The sequence below is a fragment of the Colletotrichum orchidophilum genome (assembly GCF_001831195.1).
Source record: "Colletotrichum orchidophilum strain IMI 309357 chromosome Unknown Scaffold_65.1, whole genome shotgun sequence".
Taxonomy (NCBI): domain Eukaryota; kingdom Fungi; phylum Ascomycota; class Sordariomycetes; order Glomerellales; family Glomerellaceae; genus Colletotrichum; species Colletotrichum orchidophilum.
The window spans coordinates 244,168-269,056 of NW_019173021.1; the positions used below are offsets into that span (position 1 = coordinate 244,168).

Sequence of the window (24,889 nt, forward strand, 5' to 3'; positions counted from 1 at the left end):
CCGGATCTCCGAGTGTCCCCTACTGGATTCTTCTTGACCTGCAATGGGGACGGACCTCAGGTACTCCCCTCCGTAGGGTTGCATGTTTTGTGTCTCGACCTAACTCGAAGAAGAAGAAGGGGCTCTGAGCAAGGCGTCTTTGGGAGCACGCTTGTTCTGGTTAAAGGGAATTACAAGGCCAAGGCTTTCCCGTTGGTGAAGCACGAGGTGTTGTCGGATTGGACTGGGTGTCTAGTGACGTCTAGCTACGCCCACGCAAGAAACTGAGTCTGAATGCCGCAACAATGACGACTCTTGCGTTGGGATGATGGCTTGGCGGTTGTCATGCTCCCATCTCTTCCAAGTATTCTGTGATGATGTTCTTCTAATCGGAGCTTTCACATGGCGATTCTTTTCGTCTGTTCCGTGCCATCTTGTCCAAAGTTGCCATTAAGTGAAGCGCTTCTTTAGGAAGTTGGGGAGCGAGGTAAGAAGGACTTCAACTTTTGATTCAGCTCGTCAGTAAAAAATTTGCAGAGAGCCTTTTGGAGCCCCAAACTCGAGGACTCTTTCGTCAAAGTCAGCGATCAACATGCTGGCGCCCTTGATGAAGACATCTTGTCAGACAGAAACGTCCCGCCGGTTTGCCATCTACCAATGGGCAACAAAAGCTAGCGACTTGATGCGATGTCGCCACGTCCGCTTTTTGAAAATGAGACTCGCGAGCGTTCACCTCGCAGAGTCCTAGAGTCATTCAACCTCCTAGATAGTATCGGGTAGAGATTGAAGCATTCATTTCCAACCGGGCTTGAGAGCAATAATACGAAAGCTAGTAATGTGACTCGAGTAGCTTATGAATCGCCGCTTAAAACGCCCCGTTGCGCTCAATCTGGTCGGAATGAAGGTTGAATGACTTCTGAAAGTCACACTTATCGTCAGTCGAGTGCCTGGCATGGACTGGTTGGCATCAATGATGTGAGTTACGTACGGCAGTCAGCTAGGAGCTATGGGAAGGCGCTTTACATACATGTAGGGTGCGTTAATCACCTGGGGCTCACCGTATACTTGTTGATCGTCACGTAGACTGATTCAAGGATAAAACTATTGAAAATGGGATTTATTTTGGTATTGTTGATCTAGCTTCTCCCCCTAATGGTATCCTAACTTCCATGCGTCTTTCTTAGTGAACGTATGTAGGGTGCTTGTGCAAAATTGTAGACGGTGCTCATTAGGTAGTCAGAGTAGACGACTGGCCGTGGACTCATCCATCCCAATGGACGATATCAACAAGTGGCGGGACTCAGAATCGATCGCACTAGGACCACGGGGCCGAGTTGCTCTGTTTCGAAGGGAATTTGGATTTCGTCCATTACACGGCTTCGCCTCATGGGTATTCTCTCCCGAATACACAAAAGATGACCACCTTTGACTAGAGTTCCTGCGCAAATTTCGCAGTCTTACCCTCAAGGCGCACCGTTTCGCCCGCGATGAGGTCCGCAAGGAGGGATATCTGTTTTCGGCTGTGGCGCAACGGCTGATCGCCCACCCCGAGGACGCGGACAACGTGGAGACCATGAGCACCATCGCCAAGCGTTGGAGCATGACCATGCAGATGATGAGGGAGATCCTGGTGGGCGAAGCGCCCGAGCTTTCCCCCGACGATGCGACTCCCTTTGACTACTACACTGCCGTCGACCCTCGCCTGGTCTATCCGGAGGAGAGGGAGGAGGTCTTCAAGGTGATGGGAATTGAGGAGAATAAGACTCACTTTTAAATCAGACCGTCGCCATGTTAAATGCCTGTGCAAGGCACATATCTACATAGATAAGGACACAGGTCATCAGTAGATACACCTGAATGCACAAGCTCTCCCCTACACACAAACGTGACCGTACCAGATTCAATGCCGTCTTGTTCCGATACATTGGAGCGCTGGCGGCGTTCATAAGTACAGAGAAAGAGCGGGACGAGTGTATGGGACTCTTGTCTCCGGCGCTCTTTTCAGGACAACTTCCAGATGAGTTATACCGCTACACTTATATGACCCTCTGCTTCGCCCCCCCCCACCCCCCCCCGCCCCCACTCCTTCCGGCAGCATCATCAGTCGTCAGCACCAAGCGCAGATCCAGTCTCACGACCAGTACCGCTTCTCAAGGGGCTTGTCATAAAACAAGGCTTCAGAGCAGCCATCAATTGGCACATTACACAGTAACATAAACTGCGTCATCGTAACTGCAGCCTCTTAGCCGACCTCGCTCAGCCTCATCTCGTGTCTCCTTATCTAACTTTGTGTCCCTTGGGACTTGTATGTCATCCGCCTAGTACCATTGTGGGCAGAATTGTAGCACCAATCCATCACATCACGCGGGTTTGCTTTCTAATTCAAGACACTCCTGCCTCGTTATTGTTGCAGGTCTGTCTGTGGACTCAGCAGCCTTGAAATCATATCCTTGTGGTCTTTGATTTATGAGCCCTGCCCCAGGGGACTCCGTTTCCCGACAATTCACGGGTAAAGTTTGAAAGCCCCTCAAACGAATTGTTGAGGACGTTTTGGTGCTCATAGTACGTACTGGCCTTTCTGGCAGAGTCTGAAGCCACTACTGTCTAAGAAGGGGCGATCTATGCATAAGGTAACTTCAGTGCGGAGTGATAAGTGGACTTCCAGGGGCAGAGACCATGTCCAAAGGCATACTTGAATCGAGCATATACAAAGTTCTGAGCTTCAAGTTCAAAATCGCTAGTGTATCACATATTAAGCCACCGAGGGCCGTTGAGGTTGGCGATTTCACAGTTGAAGCCAGCCACCGAACTCAAATCGTCATGGCAACAACAGTACCAAATGGTGTCGATCGTTTTGAGGACCTCTCATTCTCATCTTGACACCGAAAAACTATCTCGCTTTTTGAGAAGGAAAGCATATATATCTCGTTGACCACTGTAAAGGCGACGGGCTTTTGACGACCTTTCTCCCCATAAACGTGTCTCTCTCAAATTGCCCTACCCTGCCTTATGATGAAATATCCATACATGTCCCCCATACGCCAAAACTTCTCCTCTACGTAGGTAGCGAGTGACATCTTCAGGGCCTTGACAGCCCTTCTGTGTTACGTACGGTTCCACTCCTCAGCAAAGGCTGAATCTAGGGCTGCCACCTTGTGAACTCTTCAACGGCCCATCTTATTCCAAAGCCTGTTTCTACTCGTCCAGACCCCATTCGGGTATATAAGCCCATCTTTTGATAGACTCTCCCTCTTTGCCCGCTTCTCCAGTCATCTTCTCTCACTCGCACATCTCCTATCTGTCTTGGAGCCCATAACCCTCTACGAAGAACCTCAAGATGAAAGACCTCGCCTTGTTGGCCAGCATTTTGCTGGTCTCCGCCAGCCCCTTCCTGGTCAACGCCGATATCAATCTTCCTCTGACGACGACCGAGGCCTCGGCTTCCCACCACTCAGCCACGGCTTCTGCTCCCACCGACCTCTTCGAGAAAAACGACCCGATCCTCAGCAGGCTGGGGATCAAGACTCGCCCTCTCGCCACAGCGGAGTTGCCCCGACCGAAGGCCTCCTCTGAGGCGTCTAAGCGGAGCGTGGAGATGGCCGTGGACGCCGACTTCTGTACAGAGGAAACGTGCCCGAAGAAGCTGAAGAACAGCCTGACGGCACTGCCGCTCACCAAGACCATCGAGCCCAGGCAGGAGGCGACGCCCACGACAACGACGACTACTGTTCAGCCGCGCCGCAGTCGATGCTTCCCCAAAGACGATACGACCACTTCCAGCACCTCCTCCAGCATATTATCGACTACGTCCTCCACCACTCCGCCAACCACTTCGTCCACCACTCCGTCCACTACTTCATCCACCGCTTCTTCCACTACTTCGTCCACCACATCTTCCACCACTTCGTCTCCTACGTTGTCCACCACTTCGTCCATCACTCCGTCCACCACAACTTCCATCACTCCGCCCACTACTTCGTCTACTACTTCGTCCACTACTTCGTCCAGCACCGGCGTCGTCACATTCACGGTCACCATCACGCCGACTGTCTCATCCAATACCACCACCTCAGCCGCCACAACTACTTCTAGCTCGACCTCTAGCTCCAGCTCAGATTCAACCACCCCTCCTAGCACTACCACCACTACCACCGCTACCACCACCTCCACCACTTTCACTACCCCCTCTTCCTCTTCCTCTTCCTCCTCCTCCTCCTCCTCCTCCTCCTCCTCCTCCTCCTCTTCTTCTTCTTCTTCTTCATCTTCTTCTTCTTCTTCATCTTCTTCATCGTCCTCCTCCTCGTCTGCAATCGACGGCATCGTCACGGTCACCGTGACTGCGGACCCGGGCTACACCCCAACATACGTCATGGACCCATTCCCAACGACCTTCCTCAAGGTCCGAGGCGTCAACGCGGTCCCCCCAAGATAACTGAGGACAACGCATCCGCGGGCCAAGAAGCACCAAAGACCGCCGTCGTCCCTAGAGCGAGGTTGCTCTTCTTTTAGGACTGGAGGCACAGGAGAAACGCGCGGATTAGACGACGAAATTTCTTTCATGATTTCTAAATTTCATGAGAATAAGATTATTTAGAGGGTATGGAGTGATTAAGTTTCCCTTTCCCTTTCAATCTTGCGTGGGAGGCTTGGAACGCGTTATGAGATGGTGGTTAATTCAAATATCTTTATTACTGCACTCGGATATTGCTCAAGCTTTGTGGACGTTGTTTATGACCAGATATTAAACTATTTTTTTGATTATCAGTGTCTCTTCTTTTACAGGTACAGCCCATACCCCTCATGCCCACAACTTCTGAATCAGATACTCAATCTGCTCAGTGCGGTACGTATCCGGCTGGACGTGAACCAACGACGTGACATTGACATCGAAGCCCATAATCTCGGGGTTCTCGACATCGTACCTCGGCCACGTCACGTTGGTCGCGCCGCCATGCGCATTCGGGTCCCCCTTGGTGATGAAGCCCACCCACATCCGCGACATGATATTCGCCAGCGCCTTGAACGTCTCGGGCTTGCCCTCAAAGGGATTCACCGCCACCGCCGTCTCGTAGCCCAAACCACCCGTGTTGTCAAACACAAACGCCACCTCTTGGAAATGGTTCACCCCCTCGGCGGGCGTCAAGCCGTTGACGAGCACGTTAAAGTTGTACGCGTACACGCTCTGGTTCGCCTTAACGCCAGCCCAGCTGCGCGCAAAGAACCGCCGCGGGCCGTGCTGCGCCCGGTCGCCCGCGAAGACGTTGACGCGCTTCCACATGGAACCGAAGTTCGCCTGCGCGCCCGTCGGCCGGCCCTCGAGCGTCGCCGGCGTGCCGAGGCGCGGGATATCCGGGTACAGCGCCGAGAGCACCTCGATCGTGACGTTGCCGGCGCCGCCGGTGCGGAGGTACGAGTTCCACTGTGCTGTCGTGTTGATGCCCTTTACGCCAAACTGGGTGCCCTCGTCCGAGTTTGCGCCGATGAGGAGTGGCACGTGGGTGAACTTGCCCTCGTTGACTTGCTCGTGGCGGGCTGCCTCGAGGAAGTCGCCGTCGACGACGCCGGTGAAGGTCGGGTTCGAGGTTGTGCTGTTGAGGATGTCGCTCAGGGTCCACGTCGGCACGCTGCGGAGGCAGTCCAGGGTGTCGGCGGCCGCGGAGCAGTTTGTCTTGTTCACAATGGTGTCGTAGTAGTCCTGCCAGGCGGTCGCGGCAGAGGGCGCTTCGACCTCGCCAAAGTCGGTGCCCAGACCCGTGCCGCTCTCGAGGATCGCGGCGCGGTAGAGGCCGTCGTCTCGGCCCCCGTAGGCCAGCATTTGGGAAGCCACGCTCCGTGCGCCGGCGCTCTCGCTCCAGAGGGTGACGTGCGCCGGGTTGCCGCCGAAGGCGGCAATGTTCTCCTTGACCCAGTGTAGGGCGAGGCGCTGGTCGCGGAACCCGAGGTTACCCGCGCCCTCGGCTTTGACTTCTTCGCTCCACAGAAACCCCCAGGCATGGAGGCGGTAGTTGATGCTGGCCGCGACGAAGGGGGTGCCCATCCTTACGCCCTGCTCGACGACGAAGGAGAGGTTGTACCTCGGGTCCGCGCTGCCGCCGTTGGTGAAACCGCCTCCGTGGATCCATACGGCGACGGGGAGCTTCGCGTCGGCGGCGACGCCGTGGGGGCGGACGACGTTGATGGTGAGGCAGTCCTCCGAGACGTGGTTGCCCAGGACCCAGGTGTCGCTGCCGTAGCCGAAGCAAAGCGGGGAGTACTCCGTAGCGTTGCGGGTGCCCTCCCAGGATGAGTTCAGGGGTTGAGGGACGCGCAAACGGAGGTTATCGACGGGGGGTTGGGCGTATGGTATGCCGAGGAAGAAGTCCTGTTCGTAGCGGCCATTGTAGACGCCATAGTAAGATCCGTTCTTAAGGTCCACGGTAGGGACGGTGCCGGTGCTGTTACCCGGGCTGGCCTGTCTCGGGACCAGGGCGGAGACCGTGGCACAGGCCGTGGAGAGGGTCACGAGCAGGTTAAGTCGCGTCATCGTGTCCGGGGTAAGCTGTGGTATCTGACGATGGCTTGACGAGCATATGCTGCGGCTGATGTCTCGTCAGGTTCACCGAGGACAGGGCAGCTCTTGACCATTTTGTACTTGACCAGCTCCGTGGGACCGGGGGAAGGTCGGACATTGACCCCCAGGTCGTACGCCATGCTGCGAGATGAAGCCCACCATGGCTCGACCTCTCGAGCCTTGACGATCCATGTGTCATGCCACGAGACCAGATCGGCCGGGGATGGCTTCCAAGCTAGCGGAATGGCCTACGTCACTTTGTTGAGGAGGGAAAGGAAGTCCGAAGCGGCCGTATGGGTTCGCTGCAGTCGGTGCCAGAGCCGTGGATGCCAAGTCCGGGGCCAGAGAAGAGAAAGTGGGATGAAGAAGGAAAAAAATCAGTAGCTTATTTGTCGTCAATGGAGACAAAATAACATGACATGCCGCATGACAGGTCCGATCCAATGGGCTGGGTTGTTGTACCCCGCAAACGCTCCGCAAGAATCGGCCCTACCCTGGGACGTGGGGAGCATTGTGGAGGGATTTGGGGTTGGGTGGTGTGGGGGAGAAATAGAGAAGTTTTCCCACGATTCGAGAGGAACCGTTGCGGGGGTTGTTTGGTGCGGTCAATTCCCGAGGGGATAATTAACTGGATGAACGCGGTGCGGTACCGGGAAGATGTTTGGATTTAGTAAGCCCCCGAAATCCGAGCCACGCAGTTGCGGAAGCCGAGACATCGACATGGTATCAGGGCGTTGTGACGGAATATTGGGTGACTGCTCTACTAATGGCTCGATTCATTGGGCCACCATCCGACTTCATTGATCCTGCTCATTCGAGTCTTGGCAGTGCTCGCTTGAGTCAAGTCTACTGAGACCTTTAGCCGGTATATTCACTGCCGAGTGTCTTGCCAGAGCCGACTAGACTGCCCCAGCGAATCCGGCATTTCTCCGCGTTTCTCCGCCTCCCTCGTCGTGGAGAATCCGGCATACAGATTTAGCCCCCGAAGTCCCGACAATCTGGTTCGAGTTCGAGACTGAAGGGGACCATCGTAGACTTGGGGGCTCGGAACAATCCAAAAGCCCAAGCACGCTTCGTGCCAAACATGGCAGATGACTCATTGCATATGAATCTTTGTTTATTTGTCAGAAATGTAGAAAGAGGAAAGGCTTCGTGATGGATGGGGGCATGTTTGGTCGGCTCGTCGGGTCGGGTATGGCCCCTCTGACATCCGCACCGTGTGTAAAGTTGTAAGACGAACGCAGTTTGGCACCGTTCCGGGGGGCACACCGAGAAATGCGGGGGCCATACTCACCGAAAGAAACCCATGACGACATGCCGTCCGCTCCGAGACCACGGCCCCGAAAACTCGGCACCACCGCCAACGACCAGGGGGTCCGAACCTTGAATCCTTCCGGCCCTCATCCAACGTCTCCCCCTCGACAGGTTCACAAAGGATGATTGAATCGTCTCTAATTAACCGCATCATCCAACAACTTGCAAGACCCGAGACTGTTATCTCGACTCGATTACAAATCTCAAACCCCCCTTAACCTCAGTAAATCTCTCATCCTCACATTTGTACCCCCCATCACTCACTCACACTCATTCCAGACGAAAAAAGCTCACCACAAACCCCACCTCATCGCACCAAAGCAGAACCAAACACCACCCACCCAAACCCTTTCGTCCGCGCCCAACGACGACAAAAATGCCTCCAAAAGCACCCGCCAAGACCCCCAGTGGCGGCGGCGGCGGCGGCAGCGGCAGCGGCAGCAAATTCACCTACTGCGTCGGCAGCAACCCAGACTTCACACCGGACGAGTACAACAAGGACCCGGCCCGCCGGCAGAGAGCCCTCGACCTCCTCGGCAAGAACGACCTCTACCACGCCGCCGTCGTCACCTTCAACCTCCCCGAGCGCGATACCTACGTCTACCACGCCATGACGGCCGTCCGCCTCGCCGAGGTCCAGCGCGTCGTGAGCATGGGCGGCGTCAACGGCTTGCACGACTGGTACCTCGATGAGGAGGGGAAGCCGGTATGTTTTTGTCCAATCTCTGTTTATCTTTGCATGTTTTTTTGATATTTCATTCCGCCCTTGTCTTCAGTATCCTAATGTAACCCGTCGTCATATCCCCCCCCGTGATTGCTCCTGGGTCTCTCTCTCATATCAACAGGCTCTCTCACCACCAGTCCCTCATCATCTCTCATCACCACTCTTTTCACCACCACTCTTTTCAACATCTCCAGTCTCCCACAACCAGCCTCTCCCACCCTCAACTCCCTCGCCATCAATCCCAAACTAACCAAAGCACACAGCTCGACCCCCCACCCCAACCAGACATCCACTCCTACATCCAAATCTTCTCCCCCAAAACCGCAACCCCCCTCGCCCTCAAATCCCACCTCGCCAACGCCAAAAAATCCTCCCTCCGCGCCCAAATCGCAACCCACCTCCTCGCCCACCGCTACATCCACCCATCCCTCCAAGCACCCCTCAACCAGATCCCCAAAACAAAAACCCCCTCCCTCTCCTTACCCCCCAACCCCTCCCTCGACTTCTGGTCCTGGTCCTGCCACTCCCTCCAATGGGCCGGTCCCACCCGCCACCACCCTTTACAATCCCACCACGTCCTCCCCATCCTCATGCACCACTTTGGCTGCGCGACCCCCTCCCACGAAGCCCTCTTCATCCTCCGCCACCTCGCAGCCGCCCGCCCCATCGCAGACGTCGGCTCCGGAAACGGCTACTGGACCCACATGCTCCGCCTCTACGGCTGCACCGTCCACCCAGTAGACAACCTCCAATCCGAGTGGCGCACAACCTGGGTCCCCGACACCATCCCCTCCGACGGCGTCTCCTTTCTCAACGCCCGCAACGGAGGCAAAGACATGCTCCTCCTGCTCGTCTACCCCGTCGTCGGCGGCTCCGTCGCGGGCGGCACCGAAGGCTCCTTTACGCGCGGCCTGGTGGAGGCCTACCGCGGCGACACCATCGCCGTCGTCGGCACGCAGAACCACAACGGGTACACCGGCTTCCGCGACAGGACCATGGCCGAGTACATGGCGCAAGAGCAGCCCGAGTGGGTGCGCGTCGTGCAGATTCCGCTGCCGAGCTTTGCGGGCAAGGACGAGGCCTTGTTTGTGTTCCAAAGGGGCGAGAGGGCGCCGCCTAGGGATGAGAATGTGGGTATGTAGTGGTAGAAAAGGTTTTGAGGGATGGACGGACCGTCGTGGATGCGTAGACAGAGACGAGGCATAGATGGGGGCAAGAGTGGGAATCGTTTCTTGAGCGTCAGCGTCACGTACAGCTCTCATCCAAAGTCAAACCTCACTGAGTACAAATCTGACGTAAAGTCGAAAGAAGTGATTCTTAAGTACCAAAATTCTATAATTCCCTCATTCCCTTTGCCCTCCACCTAAAAAAAGAACCAAAAAAAAAAAGACCAGACCACAAAACCACGCCGCAAAACATCCTCATCATCCGGCTGTCCCGTCCGACTGTCCCATCCGCACTCCCAAATGCCCGCCGGGAAACAAGCATATCCTTACCAGCAAGTACGCTCTCCGACGCCTCTCAGAATCGGAAGAAGAAAGAAGAGAGGATGTGGAATGAGGAGAGTTTAAACGCAGGAAACCACATCAGAAAGTTGAAAACCCCTTTTTTACCCCGGAAAATGGCATGGGAAGAGAAGAGAAAAGAAAAATGTACGGAGAAGGAGGAAAAAAGAGAGGCAGTCGAAAAGCGTTGCAGACTCCATTCCACTCCATCCTCCACTTCCATGGAAACGAAACCCTCGAAAAGAGAAAAAAAGCACGCAATCAACAGGCTAACTAGACTGATGCCGCGGGAGGGGAAAAAAAAAAGAAGAAAAAAAGTAGAAAGCCGCCTCATGTCTTGTCGTAGGGTCCAAGGCGTCATAGCAAAGCCCGTTTGCTCTTTGCTTGCAAAGAAATGGAGATCTTGTGTCAAATGCTTCTTCATGACTTAGAGAGCCATCCATCCTCTTCCCAAAGATAAAAATAAAGTGTCATCCATCGTAGAGAAGAAGAAAAGTTGTTTTCATCGTCAAATCGTCACCTAGGAAAACATCCCTCTTGCGTGAGTGGATTTTTCTTTCGCTTCCTTTCCTGGTCCTAACCTCTTTTTTATAAACTTGTCGTGGCGGTCGGGCACGGTATGTGCAGAATGGGCACCCTCTTTTTGTTTTGTTGTTGTTGTGTGCGTGTGTGGTCGTGAGACGTCGGTATTAACGATGCGCGAAAACGAGATTGAAAGCACTGATAAACGTTTTGAATTGGTTTGGACGGGCATGGTGACTCGCTTTGATGATGCTGAATGTTGAGGTCCGTGGGGAATAAGAGAATGCGAGTTATGTGCGTAGTGAGAACCAACACTGATAAACGTATAGTAACTAGGTCGAGCTGATGGAGTTCAGTACGGAAGACCTTGCGCTCCCGTTCTACTCGTCAGCCTCTCCCTTTCTCATTCTCTCATTCCACTTCCGCTTGCCGACGCGCGTCTCAAAGTGCGGCACGAGCGTCTTGACATCCTGCATGATGGACTCAATGGCAGAACGCGTCTTGTTGCGGTAGCAGTCCACTAACTCAGGTCAGCTCACTCACTCTCACTCGACCCGACAGAGGGTAAACACTTACGAGCTCTCTGAAGGAACACCGTCCGTCCGGCAAAGACTCTGCTCTGCAACCACGCCATGCGATATCCCAAGTCGTTGAGTCGAACCTCCTTGCCTCTGACGCTCTTCCTCATACGAGGAATGGCGACCTCGCCCTCGGTGTTCTCGCCAATGGGAACCTTGACCATGGCCTTGCTGTTTCCACGGCCGCGGCGAGAGCCTCGGCCCTCAGTATCTTCGACACCGTCGTCCTCATCATCGGCATCCTCTTGGAAGAACTTTGTGCCGGTGGCGGACGGCGGCGGGCTCTGCATCTCGCGCGGGAAGTACGACCGGGGGAAGACGGAAGCGCCCTTGCGGAAGGAGTCGGGAATCTCCTTGGTGTCGACGCCGTCGAGGGTGACTCTGACACGCAGACGCGAGCCGCGCACATTGTCTTCGACGAGGATGAACTTGCGCTTCTTGGCCTCGGGGATGTTGGGGAACAGATCCTCCGGCTCGCCGTTGTCGCTGCGGCTGTGGCGGCGAGCAGAGATGGCACCGCCGTGGGAGCTGCTTCCCATGTGCGGCATCGACCCGGAACTGGGTGCCGGGTAGCCTCCGTGACCACCGTAGCTTCCGGAAAAGACCTGCGACTGTCTGACGTCACCACCCTCCTGGCCAGCGGGGGCCTGGTGGTGGTGATGGTGTTCGTCCATGTACTCTCCATCACCTATTCAAGACAATCAATGTCAGCCAACGTTGCAATGAAGAAATTTGGAAACTGGTTTCGGGAGGACGTATGCAGACGAGCGGGGTGTGGGAGGGGCAAACATGTTTGATCGGCAACCCTATACAACACGAACCAACGGCAACACGAAACGCTCAAGACGACAAAGGGAGGGATCGGGATGGGTTGTTGCTTCTTTCTTTTCGAGGTACAAGAATCGCATAAGAGCAGGTCTTGGGGATGGGACATTTCCTCTGTTACGAGAAAAGGCCCGGAGAAAGCCATGCTAGTGGGACGCAGAAGGATGGGGATGAATGCCAAAAAACGCTAAGCAATGCGACTTTTTGCCGATGTCTCTTCTAAGAGGCATCGCATCTTGTTGCCCGACAAACTCGGGTCAGGTGACTAACGACAGCAACAGCAGCAACTGCGTGCAGCAACTATGGTAATGTACAGATCTGTGCCGTAGAGAAAAGGAAATCCCTCTCGACCCGCGGCGAGCTTTGCTGTATCGTGGTGGCAAGTTGCTTTGATGCGGCCGAAAGCCCGGCGCTATACAACAGGAGGTGCGCAAGAAAAATGACAAAAAGTGCAACGAACCCATTCCCGAGACATCTGACCAACTAGCAGAGGAATAATGTAATAAAGGCACAGAGGTAAAAAACTTGTATGTGTTTGGTGATGATGAAGCTCGTGTCCGCTCTAGGATCACGGCCGACAGGTGGTGATGAAGGGGGAAAAGGTATCACATAATCAACGATCTTTGGGGGTTGTGCCGGGCAGTGTGTGTATGTGCGATGCAACGACAATCAACAACAAACAGCGACTGGGCTCGCAAACGCTGCAGGTGCGTGCGGAGGGCTTCTTAATCACATCTGGTGAAACATACCGACTTCATCCCCTCCACCCGGAGCGTTGGTGTGCGGCATATGACCCATGTTCATTCCAGGCATCTTGGCTGATGTACCCGCGGGGCCCATGCCACCCGCACCTTGAGGCATCCCTGGCGGACTGGGGCCGCCCATGTGAGCACCGGGGTGAGGGCCGCCCTGAACCGATTTCCGGGTGTTCATCTTGGCCATTCGGCGCACTCTTCGGCTTCGGAGCCGGGGGTCTTGGTTGCTGTTACGCCAGCTGTCAACGGCGCGCTGGATGAGACCTCGCTTGCCGCGCAGAGGAGGGTTCAACTGAGCCAAAGCCCAACCGACAGTGTTGCACTCCGTCTCGTATACTTGGCGGTTGCCTCGGTATTGATCCTTGGGGCAGCAGGCTCTGGGGTATACACAGTTCTCCGTCTTGAACTCGGCCGAGAGCTCGTCCGTGTTGACCGACTCCACATCGCAGCGAATGGTGTACTCCATCTTGACGCGGTCGCGAGAGTACTCAAACGCGATCCATTGAACCCCGTTCTGATCTTGTCTGACGACCAGGGGGGTAGTGGCCGGGATGGGGCCGGGCGCCGCGTTGGGGTTGACACCGCCAGGAGTCGATCCTGTGGGCGTGTTCAGAGCAGCACCGTTCTGGGGGTGCTGGGCGTGTTGCATAGGGGTCGACTGAGGCTTCTGAAGCTGCAGCGGCACCTGGGGCTCTGCCTTCATCTGACCACGTGGGCTGTTGGTCATCTGGGCCTGGTGTTGTTGTGCCTGGTGCTGGGGCATGTGTTGCTGCTGCTGCTGGGACTGCGCAGACATCATCATGTTGGGTTGGGAAGACATGGACTGGTGCGTCTGGGCGGCGTGTTGCGCGTACGGAGACTGTTGGGGTTGCGCCTGCATCGACGGGTAGTGGGCTTGCTGCGTCTGGTAGTACATGTGCTGCTGGAGAGGTTGAGACGGCGGCTGGCCGTAGATGCTTCTGTGCTGGTCATGTTGGGAAGGCGAGGCTACCGACGCGGGCGAGTTCGACTGCGGCGTGTGGTAGGACATGGGAGGGTAAGGTGGTCTCGGCATTTGAGCGGCGGCCATCATGTCGGATTGGTCTGCTATTCAGTGGTTAACGATTGTGTGAACTTGTGAAGCTGTCTCGAGAGGACCCAGAGACGCGTCTCATTCAGATAGAATAGGCGCGTCTCTCGGTGGCAGGAGCAGGGGATACTATGAAAGAAAAACAGAGAACTCACCAGCGGACGTGTATCCGCTTGTCGCGCCTGGGGTGCTGTAGGGACTCGGATGCGCGTAGTAGGGAAGACCGTCCTGGGAGTGCTGCTGGGCGTTGGAGGGCTGGCTCTGCTGCTGCTGGTAGGCCGGAGCAATGGGATGTCCAGAAGCGTAGGAGGGATGCTGCTGCGACTGAGCCTGGGGATGATGCTGTTGATGAACAACGCTCGAGGGTCGAGGATGTTGCTGGTGCTGCTGCAGATGCTGCTGCTGAGTAGGTGCGTGACCCTGGGGCTGATGGTGGGGGTGATGCTGCATAGAGAAAAGACCCATTAGTCCCTCGTCCAAGAACGCTTCGACGTATTAAGTTGACTGGTGACAAGCAAGAAGGAGGAAAAACAAAGTGAGGCAAGGCAAGGCGCGGCGCGTCGGTATTTTTATTTTTTGCACCTTGACACTGTCAGGGGACTGGGGGCATCCAGGTGCAGGCAGGTGCGGGTGGTGAGAAGTGGTTCCTTCCTGCCCCTGGAAGTCCTGGGAATCGACGAGGATCACGCGGGTGAGGCGTGCTAGACCCAGTTCGGGACCCCTTTCTGATGAAAGAAAATGTGGATATTCTTTTGGGGAAGAGGGCAAGGCAAGCCGCAAGAGAGAGGAGGCGATGGATGGATGGGCTCCAGATGCAAGGTCGCCGTACTACAGCGCCGCCAGATCGGAGAAGCGAGGGCAGGGGAAGGAGAGCTCCCAGCTACCTGCAAGTGTGTGCTTGTGTGTGTGCGCGCGTGTATGTGTACAAGCAGCAGCTGGTAAGGATGGGAATATGGGGGGGGCCGGGTTATTATTTTTTTGGTTTACCCCTGAATAACCACCCAAGCAATGTAGCGAGCTTCGGGTAAAGAGAGAAAATGGGCAGGTACTGCGACGAGGATACTCGGAAGCGGAACCCGAGCGGTTTCGAGAATGCGATGGCCTGGCTCTGGCAGATTTGCGCGACTGGGGGCAAAGGACGACGGACGCGGTGAGGTAGACGGACAAGTGGTAGGTAGTGGTAGAGTAGAGTAGAGAGTAGTACTCGATAGAGTAAGAAGGTTCGACTGCGGACCTGGTCCTGCGGGTTCCTCCTTTGGAGACGCGACAGGAACACAAGAGCAGAAAGAAACGATGGGTGCAATGAGATGACAAGGGAGTATGAAGGACGGAGGAGAGATGGTGATCGGAGCGAGGGTGCAGCAGGAATATGGGCAGCCGAGGGGATTGGGCGAGTGAGGGTACAAGAGAGGAACAGGGTAGCTATTTGAGCATTGGAGCAGGGTAGGATCCAAAGTGGGTAGTTATGATGGGTAGTGATGTGTCTGGGAATCGGGGAGGATGGGATGGGCAGCAAAGAAAGAGGCAGGGGACGAGACAGGAGGCGTCCGTCTTGGTACGAGAGCTATCTCTTCTCTCTCTCTGTCTGTCTCTCTGTCGCTCAACCTTTTCATTCTCCATCTCACGCTCTGCTCTCTCTCTCTCTCTCGCTTGTGAGGAGAAACAGAGGACCGAGAAAAGAGGATCCAGGACCGGACAATCAGCCCGCAGCAGCCCAACCGGGGAGGGGGAGGAGGAAGCAGGAATGGGACGCAGTAGCCAGAGCCAGACCAAAAACAGATGATACAGGAAACCGAAGTGCCAGGGGGGCGCCGACGCGGTGGAGCTTGATACCGCAGCGCGTTCGGGGTAGAGGGAAAGTGCAATGTAAGGTAATACAGGGGGGGCGATATAATGGCACGGTACCTTGACACCTTTGGGCCCGATGCGAGGTTACGGCGCGGCGAAGTCGAGATATCGACGGAGATGGCGATGTCGACGGCACTGCCCTTGCAAGCGCGCTACCAAAGCCGTGGGGCAAATTGGAGGCGAGACGACGAGGGCATATGCGCTTGTACACACACCCAGGCCAGGGTCTGGAGGATATCCCGTATATCTCGACGTCAAAGACGATGTGTAATGAAGTACGTACGGTTGACGAAGAGAGAAGAAGCACGTCGTGTAATTCGCAACGAATGATATGCGCCAGCCAAGCAACGACGGGAGGAGAGAGAAGAGAAAGATAGCCAGAGACGTAGCAAGCAAAGTTGAGCAAAATAAATCAAACGAATCAAGAAAGCAAGCAATAGCAGCGGCAGGCAGTAAACGCAGAGCCAAAGAAGAAAAAAATCTTGTTAGGGTTAGGAACGTACGTGCGCGCGTGAGTTCACCTTCGGTCTTCCTGCGTGGTGACTCGTGCGGGAAAGGACAAGAAGCAAAGTCGTCTACTAGTAACGGCGGCGGCGACCGCGGCGGCCGCGACGGGAGATAGGTAGGTAGAGAAGTAGGTAGAAGTGCACCAATGAGTGAAATCTTGTCGGTTCGGCGAACGCAGGTAGTATCCGTAGATGCGGGACGCAGGCCAGGCAAGAGAGAGAGACTCGGGAGAGAGCTTCTCGATGCTTTTCTTCCTGCAACTTGCATAGGTCCCAGAGTAGAAGCAGCGCGTGGGAGGAGGACGGACAGGGGATAATAACGACTAGGGGAGGCGTGGGTGTTGGGAGGAGAAGGAGTATTGGCGGCAGTGGTGGGCATGGATGAGGGCGAGGCAGATGAGGAAAGGACGCAGAAGAAGTGAAGATGGGACAAGAGGGGTTGGTGTCGTGGGAAAGGAGGGGGCGTGAATATAGCTTGATGAGCCTTCCTTTGCGAGCCTTCTTCCTTCAACGCGTGAGAGAAAAGGTGGAGGCAAGGTGTGACGCGGGAGAGGAGGAGGGTGTGCACGCAATGCGGCAGACGGGGTTTGCTTGGGTGTGGTGGATCAAGAGAATGGAAAGGAAAAAAAGATGGAAAAAAAAAAGGTGTAAGGTGAGGTGTAGTAGGGTGGGGAAGGATGAGGTGGAGGGGTGTGGAGGCTTGAGAATGTGTGGGACAACGCATGGGAGAAACGTGACAGGGGTCTCCTGCATTGTAGATTAAATGACCAATGGCGGCACACGCTTGCAGGGCCGAGCAGGGTCAGCTACCCAATCAGGCATCTCTCATCCGGGACTAGCCAGCAGGCCAGGGTACTACCGGGATGGCGCCGCGGGCCCTCAATCAGTCTCTCTCTCTCTCTCTCGCTCTCTCTCTCTCAGTCTCTCAGACTTTGTCTCTTTTTTTTTTTGGTTTTTTTTTTTTTTTCCTCTCGTCTCCTCATCTCTGATCTCTCTTTCCAAAGGTGAATCATAAGGTCGTCGTCTCTCGTCCACTTGGGAGACAGACCGCTGCTGCAAAATGCGACTGCAGAGTCATGGCGTCTGCAATTTGCTGCTTGGCCACCCCTGCCGTGCCTTTTCAGCCACCGACCACCCCCAAAAAGAGGCTTCCCACTTTCAATTCCCGGTTCCCTCCTCACCCTGTCCCCACCCCTGGCCCTTGCCAACTTGCACTTGTTTGGCGCAAGGCGGTGTGGGAACCCATGAGGCGGAGACAGTCTGTGTGTGAGAGAAAGAGAGACGAAGGAAGAGAGTGCTGCGTGGGCAATGCGCCTGAGGAGACCCGGCTTGTGTGGGAGGCCAGTCTGGAAAGATCCTGGCTTCTTGGGACCTGGCACAGGACTCCCGCGCTGTCGTTGGCATGCCCCCCCGCGTTTGCTGCTTGAGCGTTCCTGGTCTCCTTGGCCCGGCTTCTCATGCCTGCTGCTGCTAATGCGCTGCTGGCATCTGGGAGATGGGTAGGTATGGCACTGGCATTGGCATTGGCACTGGGACTTGAGACCTGGCCGCTGACCCTTGTATCACCCACGTCCCAGGGACAACCAGGAACCCGGCGTACTGCTTGGCCAGCAATGCGGGAACGCCGTACTCAATACTCGCTCGGATAGGTGCCTGACATGCGTGCTCCGAGGTCATTGTTACGTTTGTCCCCAAAGCCAGCTCAGAGAAGATGATGGGGGCGTTTTGCTGCCGCGCCGCTGGTCGCCATTTCACCCTCGTCGCTCAACGTTGGTTTGGACTCCCCACGACTAGCGGCGGCCAAGCCACCCTCGCCGCCCTTGCCTCCAAATGGAAACAATGGCAAACGATTGTGTGCAGGCCTTCTCCTCCTCATCTTCTTCTCCTCGCTGCTGGCGCGGCTCGAAACATGTACAACTTCCCTCGTTGCCTCTCTGCCTAGCCAATCATCCAGCAGGTTCCCGATTCCCGCCCCCGATCAATGCGCAATCGATGAGAGAGGAAGTCAACTTGGGACCCGCTCAGATGTTCCCAACAGCAGCCGATTCCGAATCATTCTGGCAAACGAACAGAGTAATGAATGCATCGGCTGGGTCAGCACCGACCCCCTCTTCCCATCGCTCAGCCACCCGTCATTGGGGAAGCTGCTGGCAGCCCCACCAAGAACTTGTGCCGCAGAGCGATGAGAAAGAAAAGGATGAGTGCACCCCACCCCACGCCTCCAGATCTCCACAATCGTCACCTCATCTTCATCTTGCTTTTGCCAGGGAAAGGCCCAGTCAAAAGGCATACTACCAATACCTCGTTTGCCGTACTGGACATCCACGGACAGAGCTCATCGCCTTGAACAAGCTCCTCCTTCAGCCGATTCTTTTCGGCTAGATTGTGGGATTTTCCGTCGCCCTCTTTTTTTTCTCCTTTTTTCTTTCTCCCGTCATTCTGACGTGGACATCATGACAAGCAGTAGGTCGTGACGCTCTCGTGTTTTCAGTCCACGTGAGTAGTAGCCGGGAGAAAGGGCCCAAGGACGAGGACGGCAACGAGGGGGAGGCGTACACACTTTCCCGTACCATAGCGTAGCTCAACCTGACTAAGGCCTAAAAAGCTGAAAGGTCGGTACCCGTTGTACTCGAGACAACACTAGGCATCTGGGCAGGCCCGGGTAGCCGTTGGCCGCCGTTTTGCCCTGCGCGGTGTTCCTCATGTCCAACAAACCAGCCACCGCTTGACCTGACGCATGCGCCATCAACAATTCTCAACCGTCATCTCCGTCCACAACACGAGGAGTTTATCCGTACGGAATCCGAAGGGAATATGTGACTGCAAAAAGCCAGCCTTGGGAGGAATGTCGTGATCGCCGTGGCTCGCAAGGGGGTGCGCGCGAGAAGGCAACAGGCTGCACCTCCGCGCGCGCGACACCCCAGTCCACGGCGCAAAGACTCGACCGCAAGCCGGCTTCCTTTGCACACTATGGCGGAACCACGAACGTGTCTCTGGGAGCTTTCCCAAGGTACCCCCAATGTTCAACCAGCCCCCCGGAGCTTGAACCAGGTTGGGTAGCACTCACCCTGCCCTGCCCAACCCCGGCTGGCTTGGTCTGGCTGCCCGCCTGCCCGCCTGTCCCCTCACACTCTCTCCAACTTTCCTATCCCCCCACTTCGACATGCAAAAATAAAATCAAGACAAAATAAAATAAAAAATGGCGCAAAAGGGAATAGCGTCGTCACGCGCTGGTTGGGACGTCCCACTCATGCAATGAAGCCTGCGACAGCCCAGTCATTGGTGAAACAGGAGCCACCCTGCCAATCTCACAGACTTTGAGTCCTGACCTGGTCAAGCTTGCGACAGCGTTGCCATCTTCTGGAAGCCACGGAAATCCCAGGAAACTCCTCTTGTCGACGCCAACCATGCGCGTAGCTCAAACCCTATCCATGTTTGACCTCTTCTGCAACTCCCGCTTGAGAGCTTCAATTGAGGTCAGTGGTGACCACCTGTCACGACTCGCCGCCCAAGCGTGTAGCCGAGTGACGAGTCTTCCGATAGCTGAGGCAGACAACCTTATGCGCAACCTCCAAACTCGAGTAATTGAAATAGCGGCGGGGGGAAACACACGGAAAAGGGGGGCTGTTCGAAGAAGCCAGCGCACCGCCTTCGGCCAGCACAGAAGGGAATTTGCGAAAACCGCGCGAAAGATAACGAAAAGATGAGACTCACGTTGTCAGGCTCCTGCTTGTAGCCACCCGAGGGCTGTCTGTTCTGCGCCATGGCTCTGACAGTCATGAGTTGATACTGATGTTTCTGTGCGTCTTAGTTAGCATCTGTCATCCGTAGCTAGTGAACCTTGAACCAGGCTCTTCCAGGCCTCCCTGGGCTCAGGACAGACTCCAAATCATCCCAACGGGGATGCTCGATGTCCCTTGCTACCCAGGCTGGCATGATATGAGATCGCCGAGAGATGGCCTATCCTGATGCCCAACCTTTGCTGAATTCCCCGCACCTCTTGGTTCAAGGTTTTCCCATCAAGTCATCTGGGCCGATGGACGCGTAGGCAAGGGAACAGGAAGATCCGTAGGATCAAGGGAAGGTTGACCATCGCTCTACCTTGGGAAAAGGGACTGGGAAGTGTCTGCTGTTGGCGTACTCACGTTGTAGTTAGGTAGGCTGGTCTAGATATCGCGATCGATGCGTTCCGTGAACCTCAGTCCGTTATTGATGCGGGCGTTAATTTTGCAAGATTGAACCCGTGATCTTGGGCAGATGTGTCCGAGGTTGGTGATGTTGTGAAACAAAGGTATCCCAGCTTCGCTGCAAATCGACTCAAGTCAGCATCTTAAGTGTTTTGTTTTCCCAACTTTGATCGGAGCAAATTCATGCGACCGCGTCAAGAACACGCGACCGGGTCCCGAGAGAGCGCCCCAATTAAACGGTGACCCCCCTCCCCTGACGGCAATCAGACAAGGAGAGAGGCCCAAGGGGGATGCGATGAGTCGTGCAGGCCAAGTTCATGCGCAGACTGCAACATGGGACGTTACCGAAATTGAAACAAAGACGCGCTTGGGCGTATTCGAAGCCCCATGCCGACAGGCGCCGGACAACATCGCCTACAGATGATGCATCTTGAAATGCAATTTCGGAGGCCTTCGGAAATACACGGGATTTGGCACGCCTCGGGGAGCACGGAGAGCAAAGAGAAGACGGAAATTAGAGACGAAAACCTACGAACCTTTCGATGGAGATTGGGACGTGTTGGAAACGCGTTGACGGGCTGTTGTCTTTGATGTACGAGGAGTGTGTGTCTGTATTAGGACAAGGCTAGCAGAATGAGTGCTCCAAGTGGATTCTGGTGGTTCTGCAGCATATGCGTGTGTGTGTGTCTGTGTGTGTATCCGTACGTATGTGTGTGTGCGCTTGGTGCAGGGGAGGGCAAGCCAGTGGTGCACGGAATTTGAGGCTGGCGCAACTTGGGTGTCCTGACCTGGAACGAATGCGGGAGAAGAATGCTCTGACAGCGGGGTCCCGAGGAAGAAGTCGATGGTTCTTCTAGTCCTTCTGGCGGTAGCGCAAAGGCTTGGTTAGTGTGTCTGCTTCCTTGCTCAACTGGAGCTATGCCTCGACGCTGGTTCGGTCTGTCTGGATGGTGTGCGACGGTCTCCCAATCCTCCGGGGATGGACCAGGGAGCTGGTTGAACGTTGTTCGCCGGGGCCGTGCGGATGATTCTAGGATGTGTCTGCAAGACCTTGCTGTGTCCCGCTGCTGGGGGACCTGACTTGTGCGTGGTTCTTCTGTCTGTATTCCGAATTAGTTCATGCAGGCCAGCCTTGCAAAAGCCCACGGGTGCTGGCAATGCGTCTTTCCCTCTCGCAAGGGGAACCAAAATGTACATCTGTCGAGCAGCTGGGGATGCAGCTTGACCATGGAAGCGCCTACCTGGAGGGTGCTTTTGGGAATGGTCTGGTCAGGGGGTTCTTGAGCTCAGGAGTGGCACAAGCCGATTTATGACGCAACGTAGACCCTGAAGAAGTAGCGTAGGATTGTTAAGAACGCTTGCCAGGCACTGTGAAGAACGAACGACTTGCTGGTGAACTGGGTGTGATTGAGAGGCGTGTGAAAAGTTGGGTAAAGCAAGGGAAAACAGAGTCAAGTGGCGAACGGCGTCTTGGAGAGAATGCTGGATATTTAGGCAGAGCCAGGGAGACTTGAGTGATTGGCAACGGGCCCTGAGGGAAAGAAGAAAAAAGAGCAAAAAATAGGACGAGCGATAACGCCAATTCCCAAGTAGGTCGAGGTCCCTTCAGTTGGCCACTCGGCACATTGATTAAGGAGAAGCTGGGGTGTGATGGACTGCGTCCAGGGGACGTCCATTGGACGGTGCAGCGGCCCTCCAAAAGAGATGTGGACGAAAGAATCCCGGCTAAATGAATAGGGTGGGCAGGTATACATAGTAAGGGGAGCCTGCGGAAAGAGAGGTGTGGACGGAAATGCTCCCCCGGTGGGAGGGTCTCTACAGAGAGACAGGCCCAAGGAACGAATGCTGAAGAACATCGGCGTGATGTGCAGAGTCTAGACTGAAGCTCACCCTCACCGCTCAAAATGCTGGAGATACGCGGTGATGAGCGCCCACAATATCGCCATGGGCAGTATACAGGAAGTGGAGGCCCATCGACCCGTCAAGGGTCCAAGATGCCTGTTTGCCAGCCCAGAAAGGCCGGGAAGTGACAGACGACCCATGGAGAGATGGCGGCTGACTATCCGTACCATGAGAATAAGCTTCATCGGTAGCTGAGGTGGCGATGTCAGTGGTACTGGTTCGCTACTCTGCTAAGGTATCCGTAGTCTAAGGTAGCTCCAACGTCGATGCCGTCCGGGGGGGTGGCTGCGCTCCTGAGCCAGGTCTAGAAGCTTGAAATCCCCTGCGGCTTGAGAGGAATGGGACGGCATGCCCAAGGTAAGCAAAGTGCTCCTTAGTAGAGGTAGCCCAGTGGACCGTTGCCTGTCAAAAAACACCGGCCACGGTTAGCATTGTACGACCCTTGCCCACACACGAAAATGCCTAGTCGCCCCGAGCGTCTCACCCCTGGGACTGGGGGTTGGGCGGGAGGCAAGGGGGTCCAAAACGGTGCCAACCTGAACCTCAAAGAACCACGAGGTTGCTCGGACTTCTCATGGCCTTGCTTCATGAGCCGCCCTGGAGCGTGCGCGGTCGCCATTGCTGAATCGCGACACGGCGGCATTTCTATAGAACGCACGGGTTGGTCGCAAGTTACGGCCGCTCCGAGGAGGAGGTTCGTTGAGACGCTTCGTTTTCGGTCGAGCTCGAAGACAATTGGCCCCAGCAACCCAATAAGTGACTTGAGGTACTCGTTAAGTGACTGCCCAGAATCCTTGGTGTCGGAGGGTCAGATTCGACGCTGCATCAAGTACGCGGCGAGAACGGCGCTGGCATTTCAGTATTGATTGGACGCAGTACGCGCTGTGTGCAGTGGGGAGTGCAGAATATCTCGACGCAACTGCAGCCATCTGCCGCGTTGTGGCATTGTCCTGTCTGATCTTGTTGCTAGATTTGCGAGACGGCCCGGGCTGTTGGGTTCCCAGGTCGCAGTCGCACCGCGCAGGCACATAGGCGTGCGGTTGTGTGCAATGTTGTGTGCGCGGTCTTTCTTCCCCTTGGATTCATTCGCGACGACACTAGATAGCTAGGGACCTCCCTGGCTGCATGTCACGCAAACGTTGGACAGCTGGCGTTCGAGAATGTGACCGGCAGATTGGATGGGATGAAGTGCTGTAGAATCTCGGGCAGGTGACACAAAGTGCACAAGGATGATCGTTGAAAATGTTAGTTTGATCTCTTCTTGCCTGTGGCACGGTTGTCAGAGTCAATATCGTATTGACCTTCCCAAAATAAACCGCGAGAGGTGAGCGGGCGCAGCGGGGATCTCCGCTGAGCATGAACAGCACCAAGGAGCAGCGCAATAATGTATGCAGAAAAAGACGCAAGCTGCTCGCATGGAGGGATCGTTGTTCCATGTTCAGATAAAGCAGCGGAGAGGTAACATCGGGTCCGTGGAGGTGCGGTTTTGGCGTGCGCTCCTCCAGTCCGCTTCCACGTTGACATTGCCACATTTCGCTAGGGCCCGCCCAAATCGATCTGCCAACGCATATTGCGCAACATCAACGATGGGCGGCTAGAAAAGCAGACGGACCGTCTCGAGCAAATTGCGTGGGTGGCGTGAGTTGGCTTGGGACAAGCATCAGGGGAGACGATTCGGGGGGAGGAGATGACCTACCTTAGATGGGCAAAGGACTAGCTTGGCGATTAGGTGTGGGAGGGACGCGATAGCGCCGTCTGAAGCTGCAACCTGGACGAGAAACAGCACAACTCACCTTGGGGGAATGGTGTGTGGAGAATCCGAGCCGAGGTCGCCTGAAAACCTGACCCGAAGACGAACAAGCTATGTTTCAGCAAAAGACTGGCTCGTCGGCTCGTCCTTCTTCCCGTTTCGTCTCGAGTTGTCTCGAAAAAAAAGAGGGAAAGCCAAGTCGGACCAGGGATATGTCTTGCCCATCGGCGTGTGTTGCACTGGTAGGGGAAAACGGGATATGCGACGAGACTATATCGAGTTCGAGCTGTCGGTTGGGGCGAACAAAGTTCAGACAGCGACATATTGGTGCTGCCCAAAGTGTTTGAGGATAGCCTCGCCAAATGATGAGGAGGCCGAACTATCGCGATGCCGTCAGCACGGATGAGCCAGCGTTGCAAGAACTCTGTCGACAGAGGGCAGGCTACAGCTGCCGAAAAAGAAGGGGGGGGCGCATGAAAATGCAACAAGTTGATGATGATGGTGGTGGTGGTGGTGGTGGTGGTGGTGGCTACGTTGAATCCGACGTTGACGTTGACGTTGACGTTCCAGTTGAAGTGACGTTGGTCAGGCTAAGGTTGCCGTGCAGGGAGGGGGACGGGGGTCGACGGGAAGCAGGGCAGGGAAGGAGAGGCGCGACGGCAAAGGCAGGCGATGCAAGAAGATGAGGCAGTTCAAGTGGAAGTGGAAGCCAGGGCAACCAGCAACCTGGACGGTAGGTGCGGATACTGGGCCGCACTGTCTTGGCTCATGCGATGTCACTGGCACTCTTCCGTGTTGATGGAGACTAATGACAAATTGGGAAGGATTTGTAGCGTCAAGGCGACGTTGGTAGTCCTGGACGTGAGAGGCTGTAC

General features: G+C 55.4%; 9 protein-coding genes across 9 annotated transcripts; 5 read left to right on the forward strand and 4 right to left on the reverse strand.

Annotated features, from left to right (window-relative positions):
- Positions 1–931: 931 nt before the first annotated feature.
- Positions 932–1,753, forward strand: CORC01_07960 (uncharacterized protein; the record flags this gene model as incomplete). The annotated part of the gene is made up of 2 exons (XM_022619595.1): positions 932–954; positions 1,435–1,753. The coding sequence occupies 2 exons, from the start codon at positions 932–934 to the stop codon at positions 1,751–1,753; spliced, it is 342 nt and encodes a 113-aa protein (XP_022473970.1).
- Positions 1,754–3,316: 1,563 nt separating this feature from the next.
- Positions 3,317–4,411, forward strand: CORC01_07961 (uncharacterized protein; the record flags this gene model as incomplete). Its single annotated transcript, XM_022619596.1, has 1 exon — positions 3,317–4,411. One exon carries the CDS (start codon positions 3,317–3,319, stop codon positions 4,409–4,411), a length of 1,095 nt encoding a protein of 364 aa, XP_022473971.1.
- Positions 4,412–4,777: 366 nt separating this feature from the next.
- CORC01_07962 (carboxylesterase) lies at positions 4,778–6,502 on the reverse strand (the record flags this gene model as incomplete). Its single annotated transcript, XM_022619597.1, has 1 exon — positions 4,778–6,502. The coding sequence occupies one exon, from the start codon at positions 6,500–6,502 to the stop codon at positions 4,778–4,780; it is 1,725 nt and encodes a 574-aa protein (XP_022473972.1).
- A 1,341-nt stretch (positions 6,503–7,843) lies between these two features.
- On the forward strand, positions 7,844–9,709 carry CORC01_07963 (uncharacterized protein; the record flags this gene model as incomplete). The annotated part of the gene is made up of 3 exons (XM_022619598.1): positions 7,844–7,954; positions 8,013–8,549; positions 8,831–9,709. The coding sequence occupies 3 exons, from the start codon at positions 7,844–7,846 to the stop codon at positions 9,707–9,709; spliced, it is 1,527 nt and encodes a 508-aa protein (XP_022473973.1).
- Positions 9,710–10,974: 1,265 nt separating this feature from the next.
- On the reverse strand, positions 10,975–14,286 carry CORC01_07964 (uncharacterized protein; the record flags this gene model as incomplete). The annotated part of the gene is made up of 4 exons (XM_022619599.1): positions 10,975–11,114; positions 11,171–11,860; positions 12,747–13,835; positions 13,977–14,286. The coding sequence occupies 4 exons, from the start codon at positions 14,284–14,286 to the stop codon at positions 10,975–10,977; spliced, it is 2,229 nt and encodes a 742-aa protein (XP_022473974.1).
- Positions 14,287–18,005: 3,719 nt separating this feature from the next.
- CORC01_07965 (uncharacterized protein) lies at positions 18,006–18,557 on the forward strand (the record flags this gene model as incomplete). Its single annotated transcript, XM_022619600.1, has 1 exon — positions 18,006–18,557. One exon carries the CDS (start codon positions 18,006–18,008, stop codon positions 18,555–18,557), a length of 552 nt encoding a protein of 183 aa, XP_022473975.1.
- Positions 18,558–19,043: 486 nt separating this feature from the next.
- On the forward strand, positions 19,044–19,235 carry CORC01_07966 (uncharacterized protein; the record flags this gene model as incomplete). The annotated part of the gene is made up of 1 exon (XM_022619601.1): positions 19,044–19,235. A coding segment is annotated over one exon (192 nt), but the record flags the coding sequence as incomplete, so codon positions are not given.
- A 1,641-nt stretch (positions 19,236–20,876) lies between these two features.
- Positions 20,877–21,408, reverse strand: CORC01_07967 (uncharacterized protein; the record flags this gene model as incomplete). Its single annotated transcript, XM_022619602.1, has 2 exons — positions 20,877–20,947; positions 21,216–21,408. Coding segments are annotated over 2 exons (264 nt in total), but the record flags the coding sequence as incomplete, so codon positions are not given.
- Positions 21,409–21,710: 302 nt separating this feature from the next.
- On the reverse strand, positions 21,711–22,465 carry CORC01_07968 (uncharacterized protein; the record flags this gene model as incomplete). The annotated part of the gene is made up of 2 exons (XM_022619603.1): positions 21,711–22,342; positions 22,432–22,465. Coding segments are annotated over 2 exons (666 nt in total), but the record flags the coding sequence as incomplete, so codon positions are not given.
- Between the last annotated feature and the right edge of the window lie 2,424 nt (positions 22,466–24,889).